A 26,074-nucleotide genomic window follows, 5' to 3' on the forward strand; every position below is an offset into this window, starting at 1 on the left:
ATCCTTACGGAAGTAATTAACAAGGCTCACATCATAACCAACGGAGGGAATTCGACCTAGCCCTTTTTGTTAAGTAATGTTACCATTACGCTTTATTGGTTCAGAATTTTAATTGATACGATCGTATCAATTGATATTTGCCCTATAATTTTTTTTTCGATATTTCATTCCACCAAGAGTCCATTCCAAAACATGAAAACGAAAAAATAACACCAAAAGCCGTGAAAATAGCTGGAGTACAGCTAAAAAAAAACGATGAGACATTTCTCAATTTCATTTACGTGTTAAATCAATACGCGGGCAGTAACATTACAAAAGGAGGGAGGGGTGGAGGGAGGGAAGAACAAGTATTGCTCTGTCAAATACAAGGAATAAATTTGATGCAGGACAATGGAATCACAGTTTCAATTTATTTAAACAAGCTACAACGGTTGTGAACGACATTAGATTAAGGAACATACGGATAACAAACCAAAAGATGACTAATATTTCCAAATTCCACCAGAATCTCTACTGTTGTTCGTTAACTGATTCATCTATCCGTTCTTCGCCTTCTTTTCCTGGGACAGATTGTATTGCAGCCATTGCCATCACTTCTCCAGGAGGTGGGTGGTCAAATTTGCAAGTAGCGCCATACTTGCATGTACCAGTTTTCAGATAATATGGACAAATTATGGCGTCCTGTCAAGTTATTCGATTGTTTTAGATGCTCATTGGTTCACCTATAAAATTGCTCACAATTGCATACTCATTTGGTCGGTGAAAATAAACTCCACAAGATAATAAGAAGACTCAACAGATAAATCACTTGCAAACTAAAAAAGTCGAGTCTTGTGATAATTAATCCTTTCGTTCATATTCTTCACATACTCAACGATGAAATCCCCCATAACCGGAGAAAGGCACATCCCAGGGGAAAATCATGGGCTCTGTTCCAGGCAATAACTCAGAAGCTTTGTTTCTATAGAACATAATTTAATCACAGTCGGATCAAAGAAATCAGGATCAAATGATAATTGTAATAACACCACCACCGTGTAGAAGATGCAAGTAATCAACTTCGAAGTCGTCATTGAAGACCTTTTAAAAGGTTGATTTCAAATGGAAGAAGATTCAGATTTAAAGACTTCCTGGCCGACATAGATTGAGAAAGACAGTGAAGATTGTGAAAGATGGGAAGTATCAGACGTCGACGAGGAAAACAAACAACTAATCTACTATGTTTTATATTATTTTTGCAACATAATAACGTTGCAACACTAACAATCGCAAGTGGGCCATTAGAGTGAGTCAACTCAATTTCAGTCGACACGACCACAATAATTCTATTAAAACAACTTCCATACAACCAACCAACGAAGAATTCTACCCTCCTTCTGTCCTCTTGCCTTCCTCCACACTCGATCTTCATGGCCAAGATAAACCCCCTCCCAACCTCCTTACCCAAGATCCTTAACTCCACTTCCCCAGCTCTGCCGATTAACTCTTCTTTGGAAGTTATTAGCTGCAGGATAAACGAAGTCCATTTCTGTGCTCACCTACAAGAAGCAAACTTCATCATAGAAGACGTGGAAGCCAAGAAGCATATATCTTTATCTACATCACAGCTCCTGTGGTTTGTGGAGAATATTTCTGCCCTTCTAAAACTCCCAACATCCAGTTTCTTTGTCAAAAGTGGTCAAGACACTTCTGGAGTAATGAAGCTTTCAAAAATTCGTGTTTCTTCAAGGTGGCGGATAAGATGTGTTGTTTGGCCTACGACTGGAGGAAGACTCTTCATTCATGTTCCATCAGGTATCCTTAATTCAGGTTGGTTCTTTTTTGTTAAGATGCTAAGCAGATCCCTGAAATTAAAAGAAGAAGTGATGCTTTGAAAGACCATCCGAAGCCTTCAATTAGTTTTGCGGATATAGTAAGAGGTAGAAAATCCAAGGCTTATCCAACATCACCACCCCTGTCTCAAAATACTAGTCTGATAAACAGTTCAAAGCAGAGCCCCCTTCATGCTCGGCTCTCAAAAAACAGAGCAAGGCAAAGTTTTGGACAAAAAAATATCAAGTACTCAAGGAAGATTTCAGCAATTTATGGGTAGTCTCAAGGCTATTCGAATCTAATAAATGGCTGGAAGTTTCAAAGGAAATTAAGATTTGGTCCAATTCTAATGTTATCATTAACCCTTTATCAACAGAATCTGCTCTATTTAAATTGGAAAAAGGAAATCTAGAAGTCTTAATAGAACAACCGAGAAGATGGCAAAGAGTAGGGCATTTACACTGAAATTCGAAAGATGGAACAAATCTCTCCACAGCCAATCAAGATCAATAAAAGGATATGGAGGGTGGATATCCATTAAAAACCTGCCTTTGGATTATTGGTGCAAGCAAACATTTGAAGCAATAGGAGCTTATTTTGGAGGATTAGAAGCCATTGCAATTGAAACACTAAATCTACTCAATGTGGTTGAAGCAAAGATTAAAGTCAGGAAGAACATTTGTGGTTTTCTGCCAGCAACCATAGAAATATCAGAGTAGAAATATCAGAGGAAAACAGAGGTAATATTTTTCTACACTTTGGGGATATAGAGTTCTTGGATCCACCAAGTAAAGCTAAGAGAATTTTGAATGAAAATGACTTCCACAACCCGGTTGACTTAGCTCGTTTAAACCAGGTTAAGATCGATGAAGGCTTAAACCATTCAAGTGAGGGTGAAAATCGGTCCTTTCTTGATACAGCAGTAAATCACTCGAATTTTGAAGGGAATCCCTTGTTTTCAAAAGTATTGTTGAATCCTCAAGATGCAAACAATGTCAGATCACCGGAAAAGATAGGTCAGGGGACTTATTTGCCGGAAAAAGGTGGAAGCAGCTTGCCGAAAAAAATGGCTGGCCAATCAGAAGTCACTTTGTTCGAAGTCCCTAACCGGTTAGGTGTGAACATGTGAAGAGAGAAGGAAGAGAATTCATTAAGAAGAGAAGGAAGAGAATTTAATGAGTGAGGCAATAGAAACCCAAATCTTTCCCACGGGAAGTCCAACAGCCACTCCTTCGATTATTCCATCAGTCGCCCCTTTATTTATCACTAAAAACACCTCATCTATAATCCCTCCTAAAGTAATTATTCCGGAAAAAAGCCAAAGATCTGAGTTATTGGCTGGCGGTTCAAATTCCTTGGAAGGACAGGAAATTAATTCGCCTGTCTTAAACCTTTCACCTTCAGATCTACCTGGCCCCACAGTGAAAAAACTACCAGCATTTCAGGAGAAAGACCAACCACCCTGCGTGAAAACAAATCCTAGCTCGACAGTAAACAAAATTTCATTCGGAAAGCCGAGGAAGTTGAAGCATCACTCTCGAAGAAAAGTAAATGTCTGCTCAAATGATACCGAAGAGACACCTACATTAAAATCATAAGAAGAAGAGCCTTCCCCTGATCAGTTTACCTCCCTGGAAGCTGATAAGTCCTTGAAGATTTTGGAAGGAGATTCAGAGGCTCTCTATAGTCGAAGTTCTCACCTTCTCAAACCATTTCCCAAATACTTCGAAAGAAGAAGTTCCATTATTAAAACATGGTCTTTAATTGCAAATTCAGATTTGTTGGAAGATTGTTGTGCCTGGGTGCAAATCCCTCTTGCAAGTCAAAAAGGTCACCCCCTTTTCCTTCTTCAGTCACTCCTCAAGTGGGCAAAAACTTAGATCCTTCTTTCCTTTATGTGCAAGGATCTCCTATCTCTGATTCTAGAAAGCTACCACAAGATTTTGATGAAGTCTCAATAGCCAGTGTCAGCAGTGAAGACCTAGACTTTGAGGATCATAAGTTGAAATTCAAGGGCTTAGAAGATCAAGAAGATGCCGTATTAAACCTGAATCTGCTTTTCCAAAATGAGGAGTTACAAGATTTAGAAACTTTAGCCCCTCCAACCCTTGCTGAATTACCCAAGAGCTCAACTCTTTCTTAGATATTTGTGACACTATCCTGGTATAATTAGGATCGACTACTGCCCTTCTGATATTGTTCTGATGCAAAATTAGTAAATGAAGATCATCTCATGGAATATTAGGGGCCTTGGAGATAAAACTAAAAGATTGGTTATAAAAAAAACTACTGAGGAAAATAAATCCAGATGTTGTTCTACTCCAAGAATCAAAAAAGGACAGCTTCGACTTTCCTTTTATAAAAAGCATTTGGAGTTCTAAGGAGGTGGGCTAGGCACTTGTGGAATCACAAGGCAGATCAGGGGGCATTCTTTCTTTGTGGGATGAAAGCAAGATTGCAGTTTTGGAGGTCTTCAAGGCAGAATTCTCATTAACATTAAAGTGCAACACCATTTGTAAGAAATTATGCTGGATTTCCAATGTATACGGACCAAACAGTCCTAGGGAAAGAAGAAATTTGCGGGTTGAATTAACCTCATTAGCAGAAAGATGTGATAGTGCTTGGTGTATTGGTGGGGATTTTAATTGTATCCGAAGAAGACAAGAAAGGTTTCCAGTAGGAAGAGCAACTAGAGAAATCAAACAATTTAATAATTTCATTAGAAATACAAATCTACTTGAAATTCCTATGTCAAATGGAAGATTCTCTTGGTCACGAGAAGGAGAAACAGTCTCAAGGTCACTCAAAGTCGCTCATTGACAGAATTCTTCATCACAAGTAATTGGGATGATATTTTTGAAAACTCAAGAGTCTCAAGGAAAGCTAGACCAATTTCTGATCACTTTCCTCTTTTGTTTGAAGCTAGAGCTGTTGAATGGGGCCCCTCCCCTTTTAGATTTTGTAATAGTTGGCTACTTGATAAGGAGTGTTGCAGAATTATTGAACGATCTTTAAGTCTGGGAAATCAGCAAGGGTGGGCTGGTTTCGTGTTCTCAATCAGATTAAGAAAATTGAAACAAGCCCTTAAAAGATGGCATGTTGAAAAATCAAACAGCAGAAAGCTAATAAAGAGGCACTACTAGAAAAAATTCGAAAAAGAGATATGATTATGGAGTCTCAAGAGGAACCCTCTCTTGAGGAAGATTTAAGAATCTCCCTAAAAGCAGACTTAATTTCTCTTTACCAAATAGAGGAAAGAGATCTTATTCAAAAGAGCAAACTGAATTGGTTACAATTGGGAGATGAAAATACAGCCTTTTTCCACCGTTTTCTTGCAGCCAAGAAAAGGAAAAACCTAATAACAGAGTTAGTCAATGATCAAGGGGAAGCTACAAAGATTTTCAGAGAAGTGGAAACCCTAATTATTGACTTTTACAGTCATCTCTACTTAAAAAGTCAAGGATCACGATATATACCTCAGAATTTGAGCTGGCCAAGGGTCTCTTCAGATCAGAATATGAGGCTGATTTCCAAATTTAATTTGGCAGAAATTAAAGAAGCAGTAAAGTTGTTGGGTAGAAACAAAGCTCTAGGACCAGATGGATTCACCATTGAATTTATCCTAAAATTTTGGGATTTACTAAAGGACAATATAAAGAGTATATTTGATGATTTTTACCGCAATGGAAAGCTCAACTCTTGCATCAAAGAAAATTTTATTTGCCTAATCCAGAAGAAATCAGAGACAGTTTTAGTGAAAGACTGCAGACCTATTAGCCTATCTACTATAATCTATAAGATTATAGCTAAAGTACTTGCAGAAAGACTCAAGAAAGTAATGCCTAGCCTTATAAGTCCAACTCAAAGTGCTTTCATTGAAGGAAGACAAATCCTTGATCCGGTCTTAATAGCTAATGAGGCAATAGAATACTACAAAAGTAAGAAGAAAAAGGGTTGGATTTTAAAACTTGACCTTGAAAAGGCTTTTGATAGAGTGGATTGGGATTTTCTTTAAAAAACCCTTAAAGAAAGGAACTTCCACCCCAAGTGGACATCTTGGATTTTGGGTTGTATCTCTAATCCAATGTTCTCCATCTTCATTAATGGAAGGCCAAGAGGAAGAATTAAGGCTACAAGGGGAATTAGACAAGGTGACCCCCTTTCCCCCTTCCTTTTCCTTTTGGTTAGCGACTTGCTTAGTGTTTTGGTTGCCAGAATCCAAGAAAAATGTCTATTTGAAGGCTTTGTGGTTGGGAAAAACAAGGTTCAACTCTCTATTCTCCAGTTTGCTGATGATACTCTACTTTTTTGTAAGTACGACGATGATATGCTAGACAATCTTAAAAAATCTATTACTTTGTTTGAGTGGTGCTCGGGACAGAAAGTTAATTGGGAAAAATCTGTCATATGTGGGTTAAATATTGAAGATTCTAAGTTGAGGGCAGTAGCTTCAAGGCTGACAATTAGCACACCTTCCTTTCATATATTTGGGCCTTCCTCTTGGGGGCACCTAAAGAAATTGTTGTTTTGGCAAAGTTCATAAAAAACTTGACAAATGGAGAAGATGCAACTTATCAAGAGGTGGAAGAGCTACCTTGAGCAACTCAGTCTCAAGAGGTGGAAGAGCTACCTTGAGCAACTCAGTCCTCGCCAACCTCCCAACCTACTACATGTCCTCTTTTTTTATGCCTAAAAAAGTGATTTCAGCCATTGAAAGGATCATTAGAAACTTTTTTTGGGAAGGCTTTAAAGGGGGAAAGATAAATCATTTAGCGAAGTGGGAACTAGTCTCTAAGAAACAAGCAGATGGGGGACTCGGACTTGGAGGTTTAAAAGCTAAAAACGTGGCCTTACTAGCTAAATGGGGTTGGAGGTTTCTAAAAGAGCAACCCTCCCTGTGGAGTCAAGTTATTTTGAGTATCCATGGTAGCAGTCAATTCGGTTGGCACACTTCTGGCAAGGACATTGCAGTCTTCAAAGCCCTTGGATAAATATTTCAAGATCTTGGTTGAATAGCGAGAAGTTGGTAGATTTTAAGTTGGGGAATGGAATCAGAGAATTGCATTTTGGCAAGACCCTTGGCTGGATTCTTTTCATCTAAAAGACAGATTTCCTTCCTTTTTTGGCTTAACATCACTTCCCAACGGTTCAATATCACACTTTTGGGATTATCACACCTCCTCATGGACTCTAAACTTCAGAAGAGACCTAAAAGATGATGAGATTTTAGAGTTTCAATCCCTATTAGCATTGTTGGTTAAGCAAAAATTATCCAATAGGGAAGACACTCGCATTTGGTCCCTTGAAAAAAATGGCTCTTTCTCAGTTAAATCACTGGTTAATCACCTTTCTGAGACCACCCCAATTTCAACCAGCCTTCACAAGAGCCATTGGAAGTCCAACAGCCCTCGGAGAGTTAATATAACAGTTTGGATAATGATGTTTGGAACCCTAAATTGTTCCTTGGTGCTGCAAAAAAAGCTGCCTTGCTATTCTATTTCCCCCAATTGGTGTGTTCTTGTAAGTCAGCTGAAGAAGACCTTCAACACTTATTCTTTGACTGTTGTTTTGCCTTCAATTGCTGGAAAGATTTCCTTAATTGCTTCAACACCTCTTGGGCCTTTGATATTTCTTTTAGAAGCAATGTACAACAATTACTTTCTGGTCTTATTCTAAAGAAATACTCCAATTTACTATGGATTAATGGGGTAAAAGCAGTGCTGGTTGAAATCTGGTTTGAAAGAAACCAAAAAGTGTTCAATAGGAAGGAAACTCCTTGGTTCGCTCGCTTTGAGGCGGCAAAACTCAACGCCTCTCTTTGGTGCTCCCTTTCTAATTGCTTTGAAGCCTATTCTTTGCAAGACATAAGCTTAAATTGGCAGACTTTCTTTCAAATGGAAGACTAACCGAAGCTCTGGCGATAGAGACAGCAGCCTCTCTTTCATTAGTATTCTTAACTGTCTTAATTTCTTTGATGTAATTTAGATCATTGTAGCTTAGTTCTTTACATCTTCCGTTTGTGAAGCTTTTCCTTGTATTGTCTCATTAGACTGCTCTTTTATTAGCCTCTGACGGCTTTTCATCTATGTTGGATATGATGAGGGTGCTATGGGGGTGTCAACCTAGTTGAGATGCCCGGGTGCACCTACTGATCCTTTGGTTTCTTGCTTGGTTCTTTGTATTCGCCTTTATTCTCAAAGTACTCATCTCTTGTACTAAATTTATTGATTAATAAAGGTTGTTTCCTTTTTAAAAAAAAAACCAACAAAGAATTCTCTCATGCTTTAATTCATCCTAGAACTCAAGCATTAAAGTGAAATTACCTGTCACTGTCCAACCTTTCTTTTAAGCTACTATCCTCACAAAATCAGCATTTGTGCATTAAAGAAGAGCTTTATCTGGTTGAAAGGGGTTCATCCATCTTTTTTGAAACGCTTGGCAAAGGGTCTCATGAATACGATTCCAAACATCATGAAAACAACGTCTAGTCCCAAAATAATTTCCTAACATCTAGATCACCTATTTTCTTCATTACGTTCTTTGGCTCCTTCTTGATCCAAGAGAAGACCACAAGAGTTTTCATCTCCCCTCCACTATAATTAGTGTTTCTTGAAATCGAAATAGGATCCTTTGCTATCATCAATTCAATAAACGATTAGGTAGAAGAATCTTTTCGGGTTAGGAATTCAACCTTTCTTCTTACTTTTACCGTTGAAGAAGCTATTAATCATTTCCATAAAAGCCTTGCAACCAGATGAATTTCTCCCTTGCAAGATGATCTTTCGAAATGTGTGAACTTTTGAAACGCTTGTTTGAAATTTCTAAACCTAAATGAAACCATTCTCACATTGGGTCTTTCTAAAGAACTTAAAGCTACTTAGGGTAATGAGTAAATCATCTAACACGCCGACAATCAATAACTTAAAGCTACTCTTAGAAGAAAGGTTACTTCTCCGAGAAAATCCGAAAAAGGCTCATTACTAAGAATCTCGGGTATTAACTGCGAGCAACACAAGCATAGGTGGGCTAGAGAGGTTGGAACTTTTCCTTCTCATTTTCTTGGTCTCTCTTTGGGAGGAAACCCTAAGTAGCTTTAAGTTCTTTAGAGGAAACCCTCATTACTAAGAAAATCCGAAAAAGGCTCGACTCTTAGAAGAAAGGTTACTTCTCCGAGGCGGGGAGACTCACACTAATCAGATTTGTGTTGAGTGGCATCCCTATTTATTATCTTTCACTATTTAGGGCCCCTAGCTGAGTCTACAAAAGTATTGAGAAATACATGAGAGACTTTCTGTGGGATGATGTAGATGAAGATAAAAGGATCTCATCTGGTTAGTTAGGAAGTTGTGGGGCGCCCTGTGCACCAAAGGGGGTTGAAGATTGGGAATTTAAGACTTTGGATCAAGGCTCTATTGGCTAAGTGGCTACGGCGTTCTAACATTGAGCCCAAATTCTTGTGGCCTAGAGTTATTGGTAGTAAATATGGAACTCATCCCTTTGTCTAGATGGTGAAGGGGGTTATAGGCACACACCGGAACTCTTGGAAAGACATTGTGTTAAAGCTCACATCTTTCTCCATTTTCGTCTATAGTATGATGGGGGATGGTTAGGATACTTGCTTTTGGGAAGATCAGTGGGTTGGGGATAGTTCTTTCAATATTCCCTCGTCTTTATCACTTGTCTTCCTTCAAAAATCGTCCGATCTCTGACTTTTTGGTGTGGTCGACAAGCGTTGTGTCCTTTTCTTTTGGTTTATGTCATCATTTATCCAATAAGGAGACGACGGAGGTTGCCTCTCTTCCTTCGTTGGATGAGTGTAGTTCCAGAAAAGGGAGAAAGGATATTTGTAAACCCTAGAACCTATTTTACCAAGTAATCATGCTTGAGTATATTTTTCATATGATGTTTATATTTGTTAACCTAGTCACGTATTATGTTGCGAGTAATGTAAATGCATAGAAATGCTAAGAAGGAGAAAATTACTCTAAGTGCAAGGCAAGGATGCTCTCGGGTAGTTTGAAGAAGTAGCCAACACTTTGTGAAATTTTGAGAGATGTAGACAAAGGGAACTAGGCATTGAGTTAGGCCAAAGAGTGAAGGAAATTCTCTAAGTATGGAACTTGAGGCTCTCGGGTGCAATAAGTAGTCTCAACATTTAGAAGGAAAATAAGAGGGCTTGAGGAGTTGGAGTCATGTCATGCCATGCGTCTAAGGAACCAAGAAGGAAAATTGGCTAAGTGTAGCAAGACGTGTGTTAAAGGCCCACGTTGGACGTTGGTTTGGCTATCGAGTGAGGTGATGGTTGTGGCTGATAAGGAAGTATGTGTTAGCCTCCATAGAGGTTAGTGAAGGCCAAAGACAAGCGGCATATAAGTAGCCAAGTGCTCAAAGATGAGCGCTCGAGGGGGGCGCCAAGATAAGGAGCTAGGTGTGGCTATAAGATGTGCATTGGTCGAAGGTGTGTGGGCTGCCCAAGGGATTAAGCGTTGGCATGGGCGAGCAACATCGCCTTGGAGGGGTGAGCGTTGCCATGGAGATTATTTGAGGCAAGGATGAGCGGCCAAGGCGTGAGATAGAGGCTCAGGCAAGGTGATGGTAGTCGGCCAGGAACAAGCATTGGGCGAGAGAGGGGTTAGATGGACACTAGCCTTATGCGTTGGAGTAAAGCTGAAGCACTAAGCATATTCACTCGGCTAGTGGGCTAAGTGGCATTATTAGGGCCTTAAGCAAGGGTTAGTGGCCTAGGTGCCACTCAATTAGGCCTCTTGATCATGCACAACTTAGTATAAAAATCAGTTGTGAAGAAGAAGTTCAATTTGCTCAACTCTCTCTTGTCAAAAGGGAGGATGCTGCCAAATTGAAGACTAGTCAATGTTGAAGGTAGTCTTGGGCTACCAAGAAGAAATTCCAACGATTTGGAGCTGAAATCTGAAGAAATTGATAAGTGTTCCAAGTTTCTGGATTACTCAGGCAGGCTGGGTAGATTGGAAGATTCTAAGCTCACCAAGGGGAATTAAAGGCTCAAATTTTAAGGTAAGAGTGTTAAAATGCTTAGGAACAAGTTCTTAGAAGGAAATTTTGTGAGATAACATCTGAAATTTGAGTTATTAAGGCTGGAAGTTGAATATGGAATTTTGATGGATGAATAACCAGGCAGCTGCAACCAAGGGATACGCAAATAGCTGGTCGGGCGAGGGTGTGCGTGAGCATACGCAAGAGTTGGCAAGGGTATGCGCAAGCGTAGGCAAGCGTTGGCCATGGTATGCATGCGAGGTGAGGCGTGAGGCTGCACGGTGGAAGGTGCCAACAGCCGAGGCGCGCTAGATGTGACACTCAACGAACGCCTAACGCCTAAGTGTGGTGAGCGTAAGCGCCTATCTAAGTGTTCGTGTGCAAGTGCAGATGCCCAACCAGCCGAGTTGCAAGGTAAATAGCTAAGAATGGGTGATGTGTTGGGATAGGCCAGGCATTGGTGAGTTGTAAGGAATTTCTAAGTGTGATGTTAAGCTTGAATACTAGAGCTAGGCTCAAAAGGGAGCTAATGATGCTAACCAAGGGAAATTATTCATGTCACAAGGCAAACACAAGTTGGAGAAGCCTATAAACCTTGAGGGAGTAGCTAAGACAGTGAGTAACTAGCTTTCATAAAAATTTATCTTGACTTGATTTTCATGTGCTACAGCACATGTTCTCCATGAGGTTTCCAATGCATGACTGATTTTAGTATCATGTGTTCACAAGTTTATATTAAGAGTTTGAGAATGATGTTTCCAACACATGCTTACCTTTCAAAAATCTATGATTGAATGGACGCATGGTCCTTTTTCTTTAAGGGGTAGAGTTTTGAAGTAAGATGAAGCATGCCTTTTATTAAGGTTTATGCCAAGAATTTTTAATTATGCTTCCTTATTTTCAAAGTGAGTTTTAAAGCCTATGCATGATAAACCTTAAGAAGAGATTTATGAAGCATATTTGAGTTTTATAGATTGAACCATGTGCTCGCTAGCATTCCTTGAAATGAATTGCTTCTCATGATTTCGATTTCTATGATGTGTTTCCAATGGAATGCTTTATGCCTAGACTATTGAGCTTTAACCTAAACTATGTTTTAGAATGTTTTTATTGAGGAAACCTGATACTAAAGGCATGAAGGTATCTGGATCCCCTGATACCTAAAGGATGACGGTATTCAAGGTGTATGTATATATAAGTAGCCTTTGGGGCTAGACCACGTGCACGTAGATTAGTATTATTGGCACTGATTGTATCGAGATTACTCTACATCAGCTAAGGAAATCGATGTTAAGCGATCAAGCAAAAGAGTTCTCCCTCAACTAAGGCAAGAGGATGATGGTTTTCGACAAGATTGAAGACACTTGAGTTTTCCAGGGTTTTGAAAACACTCACAGAGATGTTATTATGTTTTCTATAGCTTTTTGTTATTCTATGACTTTTAGATGATTTCCTAACCCTGAGATATAGAGTTATATGCCTTATTTAACAGCTATGTTTTCATGCCATGTTTATTATACCAATATGTTTTTAAAAGAAGTCACTCACTAGACATTTTTAGCTCACCTTTTTAAATGTTTTCACTTTCCCAGATAGCGGTCAATTCCTTGGAGCCTAGCTAATCTGCAAGTCTGCCACATACTCAAAGATTCCAAGAAGTTGAAGTTTAGGTGGTCCATCCTATTTTGTTTAAGTATCAACCCATCATGTACATATTAGGGGGCAAGGGTAGAACCCTAGAGGAACCACTATTGTATAAGCCTATGTAAATTGTTCTGGCTTGTATATATGGTGTGTGCATCTGTGTTAAGCTTCAATTGTTTGTTGGAAATCGGGATGAGTGTGTATATTAACTATATATCAGGTACAACAAATGTCATGGAGACAGGTATAAGGAGTTGAGATGGGCAATGATGTCATAAGAGGGATGACATCTACTGTCTTCACATCTTTTTCTAGGTTAAGAAGGTAACCTGGGAGGGGGTGTGACAATATTCGTATCTGGAAGCCTAATCCACTTGAGGGCTTTTCCTGTAAATCTTTCTTTAGGTTATTGGATCCCTCTCCTATTTGTGAGTCAGTCTTTGACGTGGTCTGGAGGATTAAGATACCAAAGAAAATTAAGTACTTCACTTGGCAAGTTTTGTTTAGCCGTGTGAACACCTTGGAGAGGATTTCAAAGAAGGGATCCACGTCAACGGGTCCTTTCTGCTATGTTCTCTATCAAAAGGTAAACGAAAACCTGGATCACCTTTTCTGGAACTATCAGTAACGAGGACTGTGTGGACTTGCCTTTAGCAGGAGTTTGATGTCTAGTTAGTCGGCCAAAGAGATATTGTATCCACGATCTGGGAGTTCATCCTCCATTTGCCGTTTGGAGAGAAGGGTCGTTTGTTGTGGTTTGCGGGGGTGAGTGTTGTGTTGTAGGATGTTTGGGGGGAAAGGAACAAAGGGATGCTTAGAGGTCTTTGAAAAGGACCCAAGTGAGAATTGGTCCCTAATGAGGTTTCATGTGTCGCTTTGGGTTTCGGTTTCGAAGCTTTTTTTGTAATTATTCTTTAGGCAACATATTATGCTTAGTTGAAAACCTTTTCTTGAGGGGGTGGCTTTTGGGGGCTTGTGTTTTTGTATGCCCTTATATTCTTTCATTTTTTTCTCAATGAATGTTGATTTTTCATATCAAAGAAAAAAAAGTATCGTTTTTTTTTAATCAAAGGAGCCTCGCTTGAGGTATTCTCTTTGATATTGCCTCTTATCAGGGGGCCTTATGCAGTAAACCCCCTATGGGCGGCAACGACGTTGGGATAGGACTGGGTTTCCACTCCCAGAAGCCAAATTTGGAGGAGGTCCCATGCGTAGATGTCTCGACGATCATGCTCGGATTTTGTAAGATCAGTTAAGTGCAAACAGAAAAAGAATTAGAAGGCCCTAGATCAAGTCTTGGTCGAAAATGAAAATGTTGTTGAAGGTGTGTTTTTAAAAAGCCCTCCCTGGCTTGCGCCTAGTCCGATGCATCACCTTCTCACAAAATAAGGTGCACATTAAGTGCACGCCTTCTATGAATCTCCAAGGTTCAAAGCCCAGGGCCTTGAGGGTTTTTTTTCATTATTTTTAATACAATAGTAATATTAAGGTTTCTCCTTCTTTAACTATAAAAAATCAAATTGGGTTTTTGGGCACACCTTTCGTGCAAATATCTCTCTTTAAGTCTTGATTGGTCCACTATTATCATTTAAAGCCTAGTTACTATTCTCACTATATGTTGAGACCAACCGATCTAACCCAATATGTCGGTGGGCGGAGGTGGTTTTAGCACAAAACCGACTTTGTCCGACCGATGATCACCCTTAGAGATATTTGTCTAAATTGGAATGGTTTTCATTTCATCAGTCTAACTATGTCACTTTGAATTTTACTCTTACTAATTGTATCGTTTTCAAGCATGACTCTTTTCATTATATCAATGAAAAACAACGTTTCCTTTAAAAAAAAAATGTAAATTTCCTTATGTTTAAGGTTTTCTTTTTTCATATTTCCACTTCAACTATATTTTCTCTTCTTTATGTAGTACTTTTATATATAGTGCTCATTGAAGGAGAGATTCTTACCCATCAATTTCAACCCAGATTCTTTGAAACCAATCAAGATGGTAACTACACCGAGGAATGGGGAATGTTTGATTGAATGAGTGCACTAACCTTGTCCAAATAGAGTATCAACAAGTTCCAAGATAAATCCATGGTTCAGAGGAAGAGGCTCAGCACAACATTCATCTTTAAAAGAAACTGAACTGGGAAATCAACTTCCACTAAGACAAATGAAAGAACAAATAATAAAATGGGCCAACGTGAAAACACCCTCCGACAAACCATCTAAAACCATGAAAGTTCTCTTCCTTACCAATAAATATACCACTTACCATTTGAGAAACCAGCCTGCTAGAGAACACAACCCTTCCCCCAGAACAACTCCCTCAGAGTTGGCAATATGACAACTAGGAAGAACTTCTCCAACTAATAGATGGTTGGCGATTCCTCTTTAAACAGAAATGTTTTGGAAATAAAGACAAAAAAGTTTATTTTCTATTTTTATTTTTTTATAACAAGAAACAAAACTTGCCATTGAAGAGATGGAAAGATGAGAGCTTTATCTTAAGATAACAGTTTCAGGCATTACTACTCAATATGAGTACTCAACATTTATATAAAGTGAACTTAACAATGGCAGATATATATACCTCTCTCCTCGGTAGTCCTGCTAGTGTTAGTTTCACAGTCTGTTGAGCACCCTGCTTTGGTGCTGACCGATCTATAGGATGATGAAATTTGCAGCGTTCCCCAAATTTACAGTCCCCAGTCTTCATATAAAACTACAAAAATAACATATTTAAGAGAGGAAGAGCATATCAACAAAACAATAAAAGCGCAAGAACTAAAAGTTATAGTAATAACAATAACAACACCAATAAGTGAAATGAGTGATATCATTACCTTAAGAAACAGATCAAATATGAATAATAGTAACAAAAACAAATACTTGAGTGCCATTTTTTCTTTTTTGATAAAATTGAGTGTCAATAGAACATTGAATCAACAAACAAGAATTTGCACATACGAAGTATAAATAAGTTAAAAGAAGAAAACTAAAATATAAAACAAGGTAATATTTTTCCTGAAAAAAGGAAGCGACTTTTTCATTGAAATTAAAAATTACATTGAGAAATACCAATGTAAAGGCCTAATATCGCCTTGCCTCTCACCATCAACACCATATTATATAGTGCACCTTGTCTTTTTAATTTTAAAATAAAAATAAAAAAAAACAAAAAAACAAAAAAAAAAAACCTTTTTTTTCATTTGCGCGCCTCATGCTTAAGCCTCAGAGAACCTATGAGCCATCAACATACTATCATCAATGCATAACTCCAAGATCCTATTATCCTATTGGGGGATGGAAGGAGGTGAGAAAAGGTACTCACGTCACATTCTATCTGCCCGGGTCGTTGAGGGTAAATACTTGAGCTAGATCCCAACTACAACATAGCAAAATAGTTTTAGTTATTCACTACAAGAGGATTCATAAACTTCAAAAGTTCAAACAGGATGTTACAATAATGATGTTTTGACAATTTTTTGACATATTTTCAGGGAAGAGATAAAAAGAAACTTATACTCAAAGATATAAACTCCAAAGAAATGAAGTGAGAAAGAAAATGACAGAGAGAATAAAAGACTTCTAATGTAAACAAATATCCTCCAATGAAAACTTAGAAAAAGAATTAGAAACTGCCCATGGTGTCTCAAAACCATCGAGCCAGGACCAATATTTGTCTTAAAAATCCTCTAAATTCTTTCAAACCATAACTCTGAATTCAAGGCCTTGACCGCATAATTACATGATTAATTAACAGATAACAATGAATTCGCAATGAAAACAGTGCTGGCACAAAACCCTAGGGGGACACCAAGTTTTTCTATAAGAAAAATGAAAGAATACAACTAACTGGACCAACCCAAAAACCAACAAAAGACAGGCCTACAGAAATAACAGCCCAAAAAGGAGCCAAGCAGAAACCAGCCTATCGAAACATGAACTCCAATCTAGAAGATTAAGGCCTAATAACATAAGACAGCACAACCATCAAATGGAAAATTTTAGAAGAAAAAACAAAGGGCTGATTGAGTAGAAAGTTGCTATCTGTTCCAATAGCCATAATATCAACGCTGCCACTCACAACTAAGACTGACTTACCAATGGCTGAATCAATCTGGGGTCAACAGCTTGATAAATAGCATTAGAAGGATTAACAATTCCGGTATTCATATTAGCAGCTGAGACCATAGCAGGATGAACCATTGCAGGAGTAGATGGATTGATTGCTGCCAAAATACCCAAGCATATTTTAAGTGATCATTAGATACCTTTCCAAGTTTCAAAACTGAAAACGAGAACATAACACACATACCATTTCTGTCAGGGTGGTTGTAGCGGCAAGTGGTACCATACTTGCAACTGATAGGTAACAACCAATAAACATAGGACTCATCATAATTTTCTCAACTGATACTATCACAAATTAGTTGCACGTGCTCATATACATACCTGCCAGTTTTCAAGTAGAATGGACAATCCACCTCACCCTGTAGAAAAAAGAGTTATTTTGTAAAATTTGGATCGTTTTTTTTTTATAAGAACAAGTTTGGTTTTTTGCATTGTATCTTGTACTTAAAGCATTAGACTAATTTCATTAATTCAATGAAAAAGTAAGAACAATAGCTTTCATTGAGAAAAAATGAAAAAATACACGGGCATATAAAAGACCAGCCCACAGTGAAACTCCCTTTACAAGAAGGGGCTCCAACTATACAAAATCATGTCCATAGAACAATTACAAAAAACCGTTGAAATCGAAGCCAAATGAGAAACATGAAAACGAACAAGAGACCAACTTTCTCTAGCATCCATCTCAACCCCCCTACACAACACCTAAATAATAGCACAAATACTAGCAAGCCAAAAGAAATGTCCTCTCTCCCCAAATGGCGGATTGAGGAGAACACCTCAATCATATCTCTAACATCTTTATGGCGAGCACACATCATGTTGAACGTCTAAAAAAAAATAGTCCCAAACAAAGCTCACATACTCACAATGCCAAAGAATATGATCCAAGCCTTCCTCTGCCTTTCGACAAAGAATACAGCAGAAAGGCCCAACCAACCATCGACGACATCTTCTTAACATGTCTATCCAACGTACTAATATGGTCGTAAAGAACCAGCCAAGTAAAGAATCTAACCTTTCTAGGAATTTTAATCCTCCCTAGCGACAAAAAGACCAACTCACCCAGAGGAGAAGAATTAACCAAACATTGGAAGAAAGACTTATACAAAAACCCTTCCAAGTGGATAGGGCTCCAAACTCTCACATCTCTCCTCCCAAGACCAAAGGGATGACTCTCAAGAATAGAGAGAAGAGCAACCACGTTCGTCGTTTCCCTATCGAAAAGAGCACGACGGAACCCGAAGGAAAACGTGCAAGAACTCCTTGTCCACACCTAGCCACGAAATGATTTTTAAAAGAAGATAGATGATACAACTAGGGATGTCCATGAGGGGACGGGGCCAGGGATGGCTTCCCCATCCCTATCCCTGCTGCCCCATTTCATTCCCCATCCCCGCAAAATTCCCCACGAGGAATTTTCCCTATTTGATTTTTTTTTTGAAAAATATTAATTCACTTAAATCACTACTATGTACATTTTTTAATTTAGTAGTTAAATTTCTCACTCATATGTGACAAAAGATATAATTAAAATGTTTGATTTTCATAATTTCTAAAAATTAAAATTTAAATATTACAACAAAATATCCTAATTTCTAACTTAATATATATAAAAAATCACAACCTCAACATATATATGTATATAATCGGGGCGGGTGGCGAAGTAGAGCAAGGGCGGGAAATATAATCCCTGTCCCCGTCCACATTTAGCCAACGGGGAAACCACCCCCCCCTCCCCGTCTAATCGAGGACTACCCACCCGATTCGGGGGCAGGCCCAGGCAGTGTTTTTAAATGCCCAAGGCGCCTTAAGGCACAATGGCCCTCTGGAGCCTAGGCGCAAGGTGCACAAAAAGGTGCAGACTTTATTTTGTGAGACACACTGTATATAACCATATTACATTAAAAAGAGAGTATAATTGAAGTGGAAATATGGAAAAAAAGGACCCAAAACACAAAAAACTTTGCATTTAGGTTTGGTAAAATTGATCCTTTTAGTTAATAAAGAAGGAAAATCCTTAATTATTACTATTTTTAAAAATAATTGAAAAGCCCCAAGGCACAGGGCTTTGATCCTTGGGGCTTCACAAAAGGCACGCGCCTAAGGCGTGCCTTATTTTGTGAGCCTCGCTTTTCCAAGGCAAGGCGCCAGACCTGCACCTTGGGCCTAGGCGCGTGCCCGAGAGGGCTTTTTAAAACACTGGGCCCAGGCCCTGACCCCATGGGTTAGATAGACATATCTAGATACAACTGGGGAAATAACTCACAGAGAGGTCTCTCCCCCACCCAGTGATCTTCCCAAAAGTATGGCTCCCATCCCCCACCACACACCAAACCCAAAGCACATAAGTAAGGAGCTCTCTCGAAATATCTTTCTAAAGATTCTGGTAGATGCCTTTAATCTTTTTATCCAACCACTTGAAAAGGATGAGTGTCATGTTTACTAGCGATAATCCTTCGCCAAAGAGAATTGGGCTCAAAGTAAAATTTGGGTCTTGTTTAATGCAAAACTATTCAAAAATATAAAATGAAGAATGTTTTCACTAAAACTTGAGTCATAAATTCCAGAAAGCCAAGTGATTGGCAACACAAGAACTAGAGTATTAAAAACATTGACGTCCTGTTGGATACAAGAAAATAAATATTTAAAGCTCAATAAAAACCCAATTTTGGTGTAAAACTTTACAGCCTCTACAAGATTATAGTATAAATTTCCTTGTTGCAAATTGGAGAAATCTTTTGCACACCCTGTAAATGGGCCCCTTTTGTATCGCTTTGGATATTTCATTCAATCAATGAAATTATTTCTTATCTAAATAAATGTAACCCCGTTTCTTACCGGTCTAATTGGAAGTCCTTTAGAATTGTGTATTAGGGCTGGAGAAAATGAAACAGGAGGCTTAACAAGCTTGAAGTCCCCAATTCTCTCTTCTGTCTTAGCCATCAAAGTTTGTTCACTATTTCCATTTTCTTCCCCTGATAAAGTTTGGATATCTTTTGGGTGATGGAACTTGCAGTTGACACTAAATTTGCAATTTCCAGTCTTAACATAGAACTGCAGGAGAAGAAATTGAACAATATTTCAATATCCGACGTGCACACCCTAAGGGTTAGTAAAGAACATATGTGTGTGTGCATGTGTGTGTTACGTGTATATTACTGCACACAGTGGCTCAGATGGTCTCTCAGGTAATGTCAACGCATCAGATTTCTCAGCACCCTGAAAATAGTGAAAACAGAATATCATATCAAGAAGGGATAAAAAGGTGTACACAAGACAAGGATACAGCTTGAAGACATCAGGTTCATACAACTTACCACAGAATCAGACCTATCTTTAGGGTGATTGAACTTGCACCTTGAACCAAATTTACATCTTTGAGTTTTCAAAAAGTACTGTAGGAATCGAAAAGGCCATGAAGTAGTTCAAGCAAATAAGTGCTCATTACTTTTAGAAAAAGAGAGAGAGAAAGAGATGCAAAATATACAAATAGAACTCACTGGACAATCTGGCTCCCCAAGTCTTTCTGGAAGATCTTCACCATTAGCTATTTGTGGGACCTAAATAAATTATAAATGAGAGAAACAGCCATAGGAAAAGGCAATATCACAGGGAATTAGAACTCGCAAACTACCTTCAGACTATAAATGCAAAAGAATTTGGAAAAAAAGATACGTAGAAACATTAACTGTATCCATTATTAGGAGCACATTTGGAACTCATTTCATTCTTAACAAAGGATCTAACTCGGCACAAAAATGGTGGCCCATGCTGAAACCTAACTAGGCTTCCCCTCCAAAAATCCTTCTATTCCTCTAAGACTAGATATTCCACAAAATAGTGTGTGAAACAGCACTTCAATGGAGGGACAAGATCGATTGTGAACGTCTATCCCATATCAAGTGCGCAAAATGACATCCCCATGAAGTGTTATCCAAATCCTAAAGCACATTCATATGGGAAGGTGTGGAAGGTGTGAAAGGCAAGTAGGGAAGGGTTCTCGTATGATTAGTTGGGAAGTTAAATCTAAACCAAGGAATCTTGGGAGCTTGGGTGGGTATATGCAGGCGCATAACAAGCCCTTCGTTGGCTAAGTGGTTCTGGCACTTTCCTCATGAGCCAACTTGTGGCATAAGGTCATTTCAAGAAAATACGGTCCTCAAGTACTACCAAAAAAAAAAACCTCAGGATAGCTATTTCAGATGGTCTCCCCTTCATTTCTCAGTTCATTAATTGTATTGTAGGTGACGGTGTAGGATACCACCTAATAAGAAAAATAAAAGAAACATAAAAACACAATTGCAAAATCAAGAGAAGATACAATACACCAATAGCCTTTCAAGAAAGCTATCTTTCCCAAAGTCTCACAATGGAAACTCTCACCCAACATGATCCACACCCTCTAAATGGACCAAGTGGATCATTTATAGCAAATACGCCATTAGGTAATTACCCATAATACTCCTTACTAATATCATACTAATCCTACCCATATACCACTAACTTTTACTCTCACAGACGGGTCTGGAACTTACTTTTGGAAAGACAAGTTGACGTGGGATAGCCCTCTCTATGTGGTGTTCCCTCGTGTTTATAATGTGTCTATTACAAAGTTCTCTTTTGTTGCTTTTATCCTCCCTTATTTTCTTTTAACAAGAAACACAAACTTTTCATTTCTATCCTCCCATTCTTCTAGGAACTTTTCCTTGATCTCCCTTTGTCTTCATCATTCCATGTTATCTTTCGGCTTTGGAGCCCAAACCCCTTTGATATGTTTGCATGCCAGTCATTCTTCCATTGTCGGGTGGGTTTGTCCTCATTTTGAAACTCTCTTATCTTCTCCATTCTTTGGAAGGGGAAAATTCCAAAGAAGGATAAATTGTGTGGCATGTTCTCCTTGCTAGGGTGAATAATTTGGATCATGCTTAGGGGTTCAAGCCCAAGTTAATTGGGCCTATGTGTTATATTCTTTGTGGGGAAGTTGTTGACAACCTCAATCATCTTCTTTGGACATGTCAAATTGTTCAATCACCTAGGTGGAAATTCTTATAGGCATTTTCGATTAGTTTGGCCAGGCCAAGGAGCCTCAGTTCCATGTTGGTGGAGTTTCTTACCCATTCCCCCTTTTGGGAAAAGAATAGAAGGCTCTGGTTTGATTCTTTTTGTGCTTGTTTGTGGGTCTTTGGGGAGCGAAACATTAAAATTTTAGAGGGTAGAGAGAACCTACCGAAGAATTTTGGTCATTTGCTATTTTTTTTCCTTTGGAGTTTTTGTAGTTTTGAACATTAGTCTATTTCATTATATTAATAAAAAAAATCTTTAAAGAACTTTGATAAAGAACACTAGGAAGAGGCTTAAAGACGAGCAAAGCCCAAACGATCCGACGAAGTTAATTTATCATGAAAAACCCTCTGATTATGATCAAAGCAAATCTTAGGAGAAGGGGAAAAAAAAAACTTTGGCTGCAATTAACCATAAAATTAAGATCTCAAAGACAGGAGAGGACCAAAAACATAATCCACACAAGAACGTTGATTCGCTTGGGACTTCTAGAATTCCACAAAGCCTTAGAGGCATTCAAAGACCAACACCTATAATCTAGGAGAATTGTGGTCTACTGGTCCCTTTCTATTTTTTTCTTTTCTTTTTTTTCTTTGGAGTTTTGATAGTTTTGAACATTAGTCTCTTTCATTATATTAATGAAAAGTTCTATTTTGTTTTTTTAAAGAACTTAGGTAAAGAACACCAAGAAGAGGCTTGAAGACGAGCAAAACCCAAACAATCTGACCAAGGAGTTAATTTATTGTGAAAAGAACCCTCTAATTACGATCAAACCAAATCTCAAGAAGAAGAAAAATCGTTGCCTACATTGGACCATAAGATTGAGATCTTGAAGACAGGACAAGACCGAAAACATAATCCACGCAAGAACACTTGATTTGCTTGGGACTTTTAGAATTTTACAAAGCCTCATAGAAATTCAAAAACCAATGCCTAGAATCTAGGGAATGAAGCAAATGCTTATCAACCAAATTGCCCAAAAGCTATTGAAAAACTGAAATGTCACCAAAGTTGACATCAAAAAGTAAGGTGCTGTGAACAAGTCTCTTAATCCCAATGGTCAAAAACCAAACCATAAAGGAATGAAATAGCTGAGGAAAACCCATTTTGAGTGACTACTCCTTACACCAAGCATCAAGCCAAAAGTGAATTCACCTCCCAATTCCAACATGTAAGCAGCAGTAACAGAAGAAAGAAGGATTGTTCAAGTCCCATCTGTAAGTCTTCCTCCCATCTCCTACTAAAATTCTGCCACATCTCTCCTCCATTATCGAGATTTGTCATTTGCAATTTTGTGAAGCCAAGCATCATTCGGTTTAGGTTACATCTTGAAATTTTTCAGTGATACAAAAGCAATTTTTTACAAAATTTCCATTAAATCATTGTGGAATTCTGGATTTTGGTTGGTCTTTTGTGGAGCTCTTTGGTAATTCAGGAGGCCTTTTGCCGAAGTGGTTTGAATTAGTTCAAAGCTTACATGGGAAATATTTTTTAATGATCCATATCTGTAAATACTGGTTTGAGCTTTGGATAAGTAATTGTAAGGCTTGGTTACACCGTAGATTCTATTGATGCTTTTAAACCGTGGCAGCAGATTTTCTCATAGGAAGGTTCCTTTGATTGAGTTATTGGTTTTGTACTACGTTTATCCGACTGTTGCAGATTTATGTTACTACCCATCAGTTTGACCTTTGATTTCTGGTTTGCAGATTTTCAAGTCTCTCTCCTTTGTCAATTGCTGACAGATGAAGTTTGTTTGGATTTTCAGATTATTCTAAGTTATTGTTCGTGTAAAAGAGTGGCTTTGCATCTAGATTTTTTAAGTTGGAGCTTTGACTTATTGGCAGATTCATTCCCTCTCTTTGTTGGTAGCCTAATCTCTGTACTCTCTACTTAGTTGATAACAAAGAGCTTCTAATTCTTTTCAAGTGCTATTATTGGTCGTATTTGGCTATAGTGGTTGTAATTGCTATATTTTGTTTATCTTGTTTCATGTAATTTGAACGTTAGTCTCTTTTCATTTTATCAATGAAAAACCTTATTTCCTTATAAAAAAGAAAGAAAGAAGAAAGAAAAGAAAAGATAGCAAAAACGGAAGATCAACTTTGAAAGTAAAAATTTTAAAAAAAAAAATCTGTACGCCATAGAGAAAAGGTGGCATCAAGTACAGCACAAAATCAAGATATCATTCAAATTAAGAATACAAAACCCCAGATCACTCACTCCTAATTTTAAGCAGATGTGATAAACTCTTTAAAGTATTTGATTATTCTCGATCATACTTCATTTTTATAGGCATAAAGATAGCAGGAAACAGTCACCTCTTTCCAATCTGGGATTCCACCTTCAGGAACCCAAATAGGATGGTCAAACTTGCAGCTATCCCCAAATTTACAGGTTCTTGTGAGCATATAGTGGGCACAGTCCTTCTCTCCTGGCCTCTGTGGATATACAGGCAAATTGCTTGTACTTTCAAATCTAGGACGCTTGGCTAAAGAATTTGAAGAATACCAGGCTTCACTTTGCCCCAAAGTGTTATAGGAACCCAAAACAGTCTGATCGTAGAGCACTATTATACATAGGAGACAAATATGTACAAGAAAGACAAACATGTACGTTACTATATAAGTATTTTTACAACTACTCTTTCGGCTGTACAGATTTAGAAATTAAATATAGTAGATTATGTAAAATATAACATTTTCAAAATATATATCATATCAATAAACAGTCTGGATGAAGTTTAATAGAATTTAGGACCTTTGCAATTAAATAATAGCAAAATAGCAAAAAAATCATATCAATTTAAGACTGCTTCATAGTGTTATGGTGCCTCTTAATTGTACGGCAGCAGGATGCAAATGAACCATTATGTCAACCCCATACATAAAATTATGTATATGATATAGTGGGTGTGCATGAATCACTAGAAATTTATAATGTCTTAGGGTTGTTTGGGGTAAAGGGTTGGTTATTATAGTCCTAGATTATTATAATTGGATTATAATAGTTTGTGTTTGAGGTTGTTTTAGTTTAGGTTATAATAATATGTGTTTGAAATGTAAATGATTTTAGTTTGAGAAGGAAATAGTAAACACTGTAGCAAAAAAATTTTAAAAAAATATGAATGTAAAATAGTAAAAACTATAACAAATAGTAAATACTGTAGCAAATGGGTGTTTTGCAATAGTGTTGGCGGTAGCTAATTAGGATACAAAACAGTATTTATTATAGCAAGTGGTGGTTATTATGATCTTAGGATAGTTCTTGCTCCAAACACGCCCTTAGTTACAGCCTCCAGGGAGGAAAGATGGCTTATATATAAAATACTTTGTTACGAAAACCATATGGAAATCCCTCTGTCCATAACAGAGAGAATGTAAAGGAATGAGGACTACTATCTTTTCCTAGCTGTATTGAACTATTGTTTGGGTTGGTGTTCATCCAATATGCCAAAGATAAGGGAGAAAATAAATTGACTAGAACATCATGGCGATTTATGCCACAGATCGTATCCAAAGTTCCACGAGAAAAAGAAAAACGAGAAAAATGCATTTCATATATATACACACACACGTACATATACGAAAAAGACAGCGAACACCACGAATCGAAGCACTGAAGCCAAAACAAAGCCCCACGATCTCGAATGCCATTTGGTGGCGAAAGCAGTAAAAAGAATTATAACATATCAGTATCCCATCGGTGATGTTTTCTGAAACCAGAAGTGAGCATATTTATCCTGCCTCGTTTTCGTGAAGCTTAAAGCCAATCTCCAAGCACTCGAGTAATTATTAGCAAGTGATTTTCCAAGAGATTTAAATAAACAAATAATAAAACTCACCGTCAGAAGAACGTTTGATGCCAGAAACAACAGAGTCAAGCGCAACAGCAACATCAGAACCCGGCCAAGAGAATGAAGAGACCAAATGCGACGTTCTTGGGACAATATCGGCAGCCGATAACATAAGGGCTTCTTTCTGGGTCGAAAACATGGAGGCACGATCAGTTACAGAGTGCTTTATGGAGAGACTGGAGGACAGCGAGTCTGGCAGAAGATAACGGCCGGAGACGATGTCGGAGAGGGAACGGGAAGACGAGTATGTGGTGGAAAGAGTTGGAGCGGCAGTGGCAGTGGCAGTGGCAGGTGCCGCGCCGTAGACGGAGTTGTAACCGTGCAGCTGATTAGCCATTTTTTTAATCCCAGACGCTAGAGAATTTGAAAGAGGCAAGGGACTAGAGTAGACTAGACTCCAAACCCTAAAGAGTACGTATTATCTATATCTATATTGGTGCGGCCGGAGACGCCAGGCGAGTTGCAGAGAAAGTATGTCTTTCCACATGAATTTTTTCTTTTTTTTTTTCTTCAATTTATGAGTGGATCTCGAGGTTAAATATTAGATAA

At 38.2% G+C, this 26,074-nt stretch overlaps 1 protein-coding gene across 5 annotated transcripts; it reads right to left on the reverse strand.

Annotated features, from left to right (window-relative positions):
* Positions 1-243: 243 nt before the first annotated feature.
* On the reverse strand, positions 244-26,074 carry LOC120078547 (zinc finger CCCH domain-containing protein 37). Of its 5 annotated transcripts, none has more exons than XM_039032822.1 (13): positions 25,514-26,058; positions 25,250-25,384; positions 23,991-24,238; positions 20,109-20,168; positions 19,926-20,003; positions 19,768-19,827; positions 19,447-19,662; positions 16,927-16,964; positions 16,790-16,836; positions 16,576-16,703; positions 15,803-15,856; positions 15,062-15,193; positions 244-681 (listed from the first exon to the last, which is right to left on the reverse strand). In XM_039032822.1, exons 1-13 carry the CDS (start codon positions 25,860-25,862, stop codon positions 511-513), a joined length of 1,716 nt encoding a protein of 571 aa, XP_038888750.1. In that variant the 5' UTR covers positions 25,863-26,058; the 3' UTR covers positions 244-510. The 5 variants fall into 5 exon arrangements, with proteins under 5 accessions (XP_038888750.1, XP_038888751.1, XP_038888752.1 ...); XM_039032824.1 differs by lacking the exon at positions 244-681 and adding an exon at positions 688-1,844 and having other exon boundaries at positions 25,514-26,070; XM_039032825.1 differs by lacking the exon at positions 244-681 and adding an exon at positions 15,669-15,729 and having other exon boundaries at positions 15,061-15,193; positions 25,514-26,074.

The sequence above is a fragment of the Benincasa hispida genome, chromosome 5, assembly GCF_009727055.1.
Source record: "Benincasa hispida cultivar B227 chromosome 5, ASM972705v1, whole genome shotgun sequence".
NCBI classification, from domain to species: domain Eukaryota; kingdom Viridiplantae; phylum Streptophyta; class Magnoliopsida; order Cucurbitales; family Cucurbitaceae; genus Benincasa; species Benincasa hispida.

Excerpts from the sequence above, each read along its gene's own strand:
- LOC120078547 (XM_039032822.1), bottom strand. The coding sequence starts at position 25,862 with ATGGCTAATCAGCTGCACGGTTACAACTCCGTCTACGGCGCGGCACCT. Across the intron at positions 20,004-20,108 it reads TTGGGGAGCCAGATTGTCCA|TACTTTTTGAAAACTCAAAG; the intron begins GTGAGTTCTATT and ends CGATTCCTACAG. Across the intron at positions 16,837-16,926 it reads TTCTACTTGAAAACTGGCAG|TTGCAAGTATGGTACCACTT; the intron begins GTATGTATATGA and ends GTTACCTATCAG.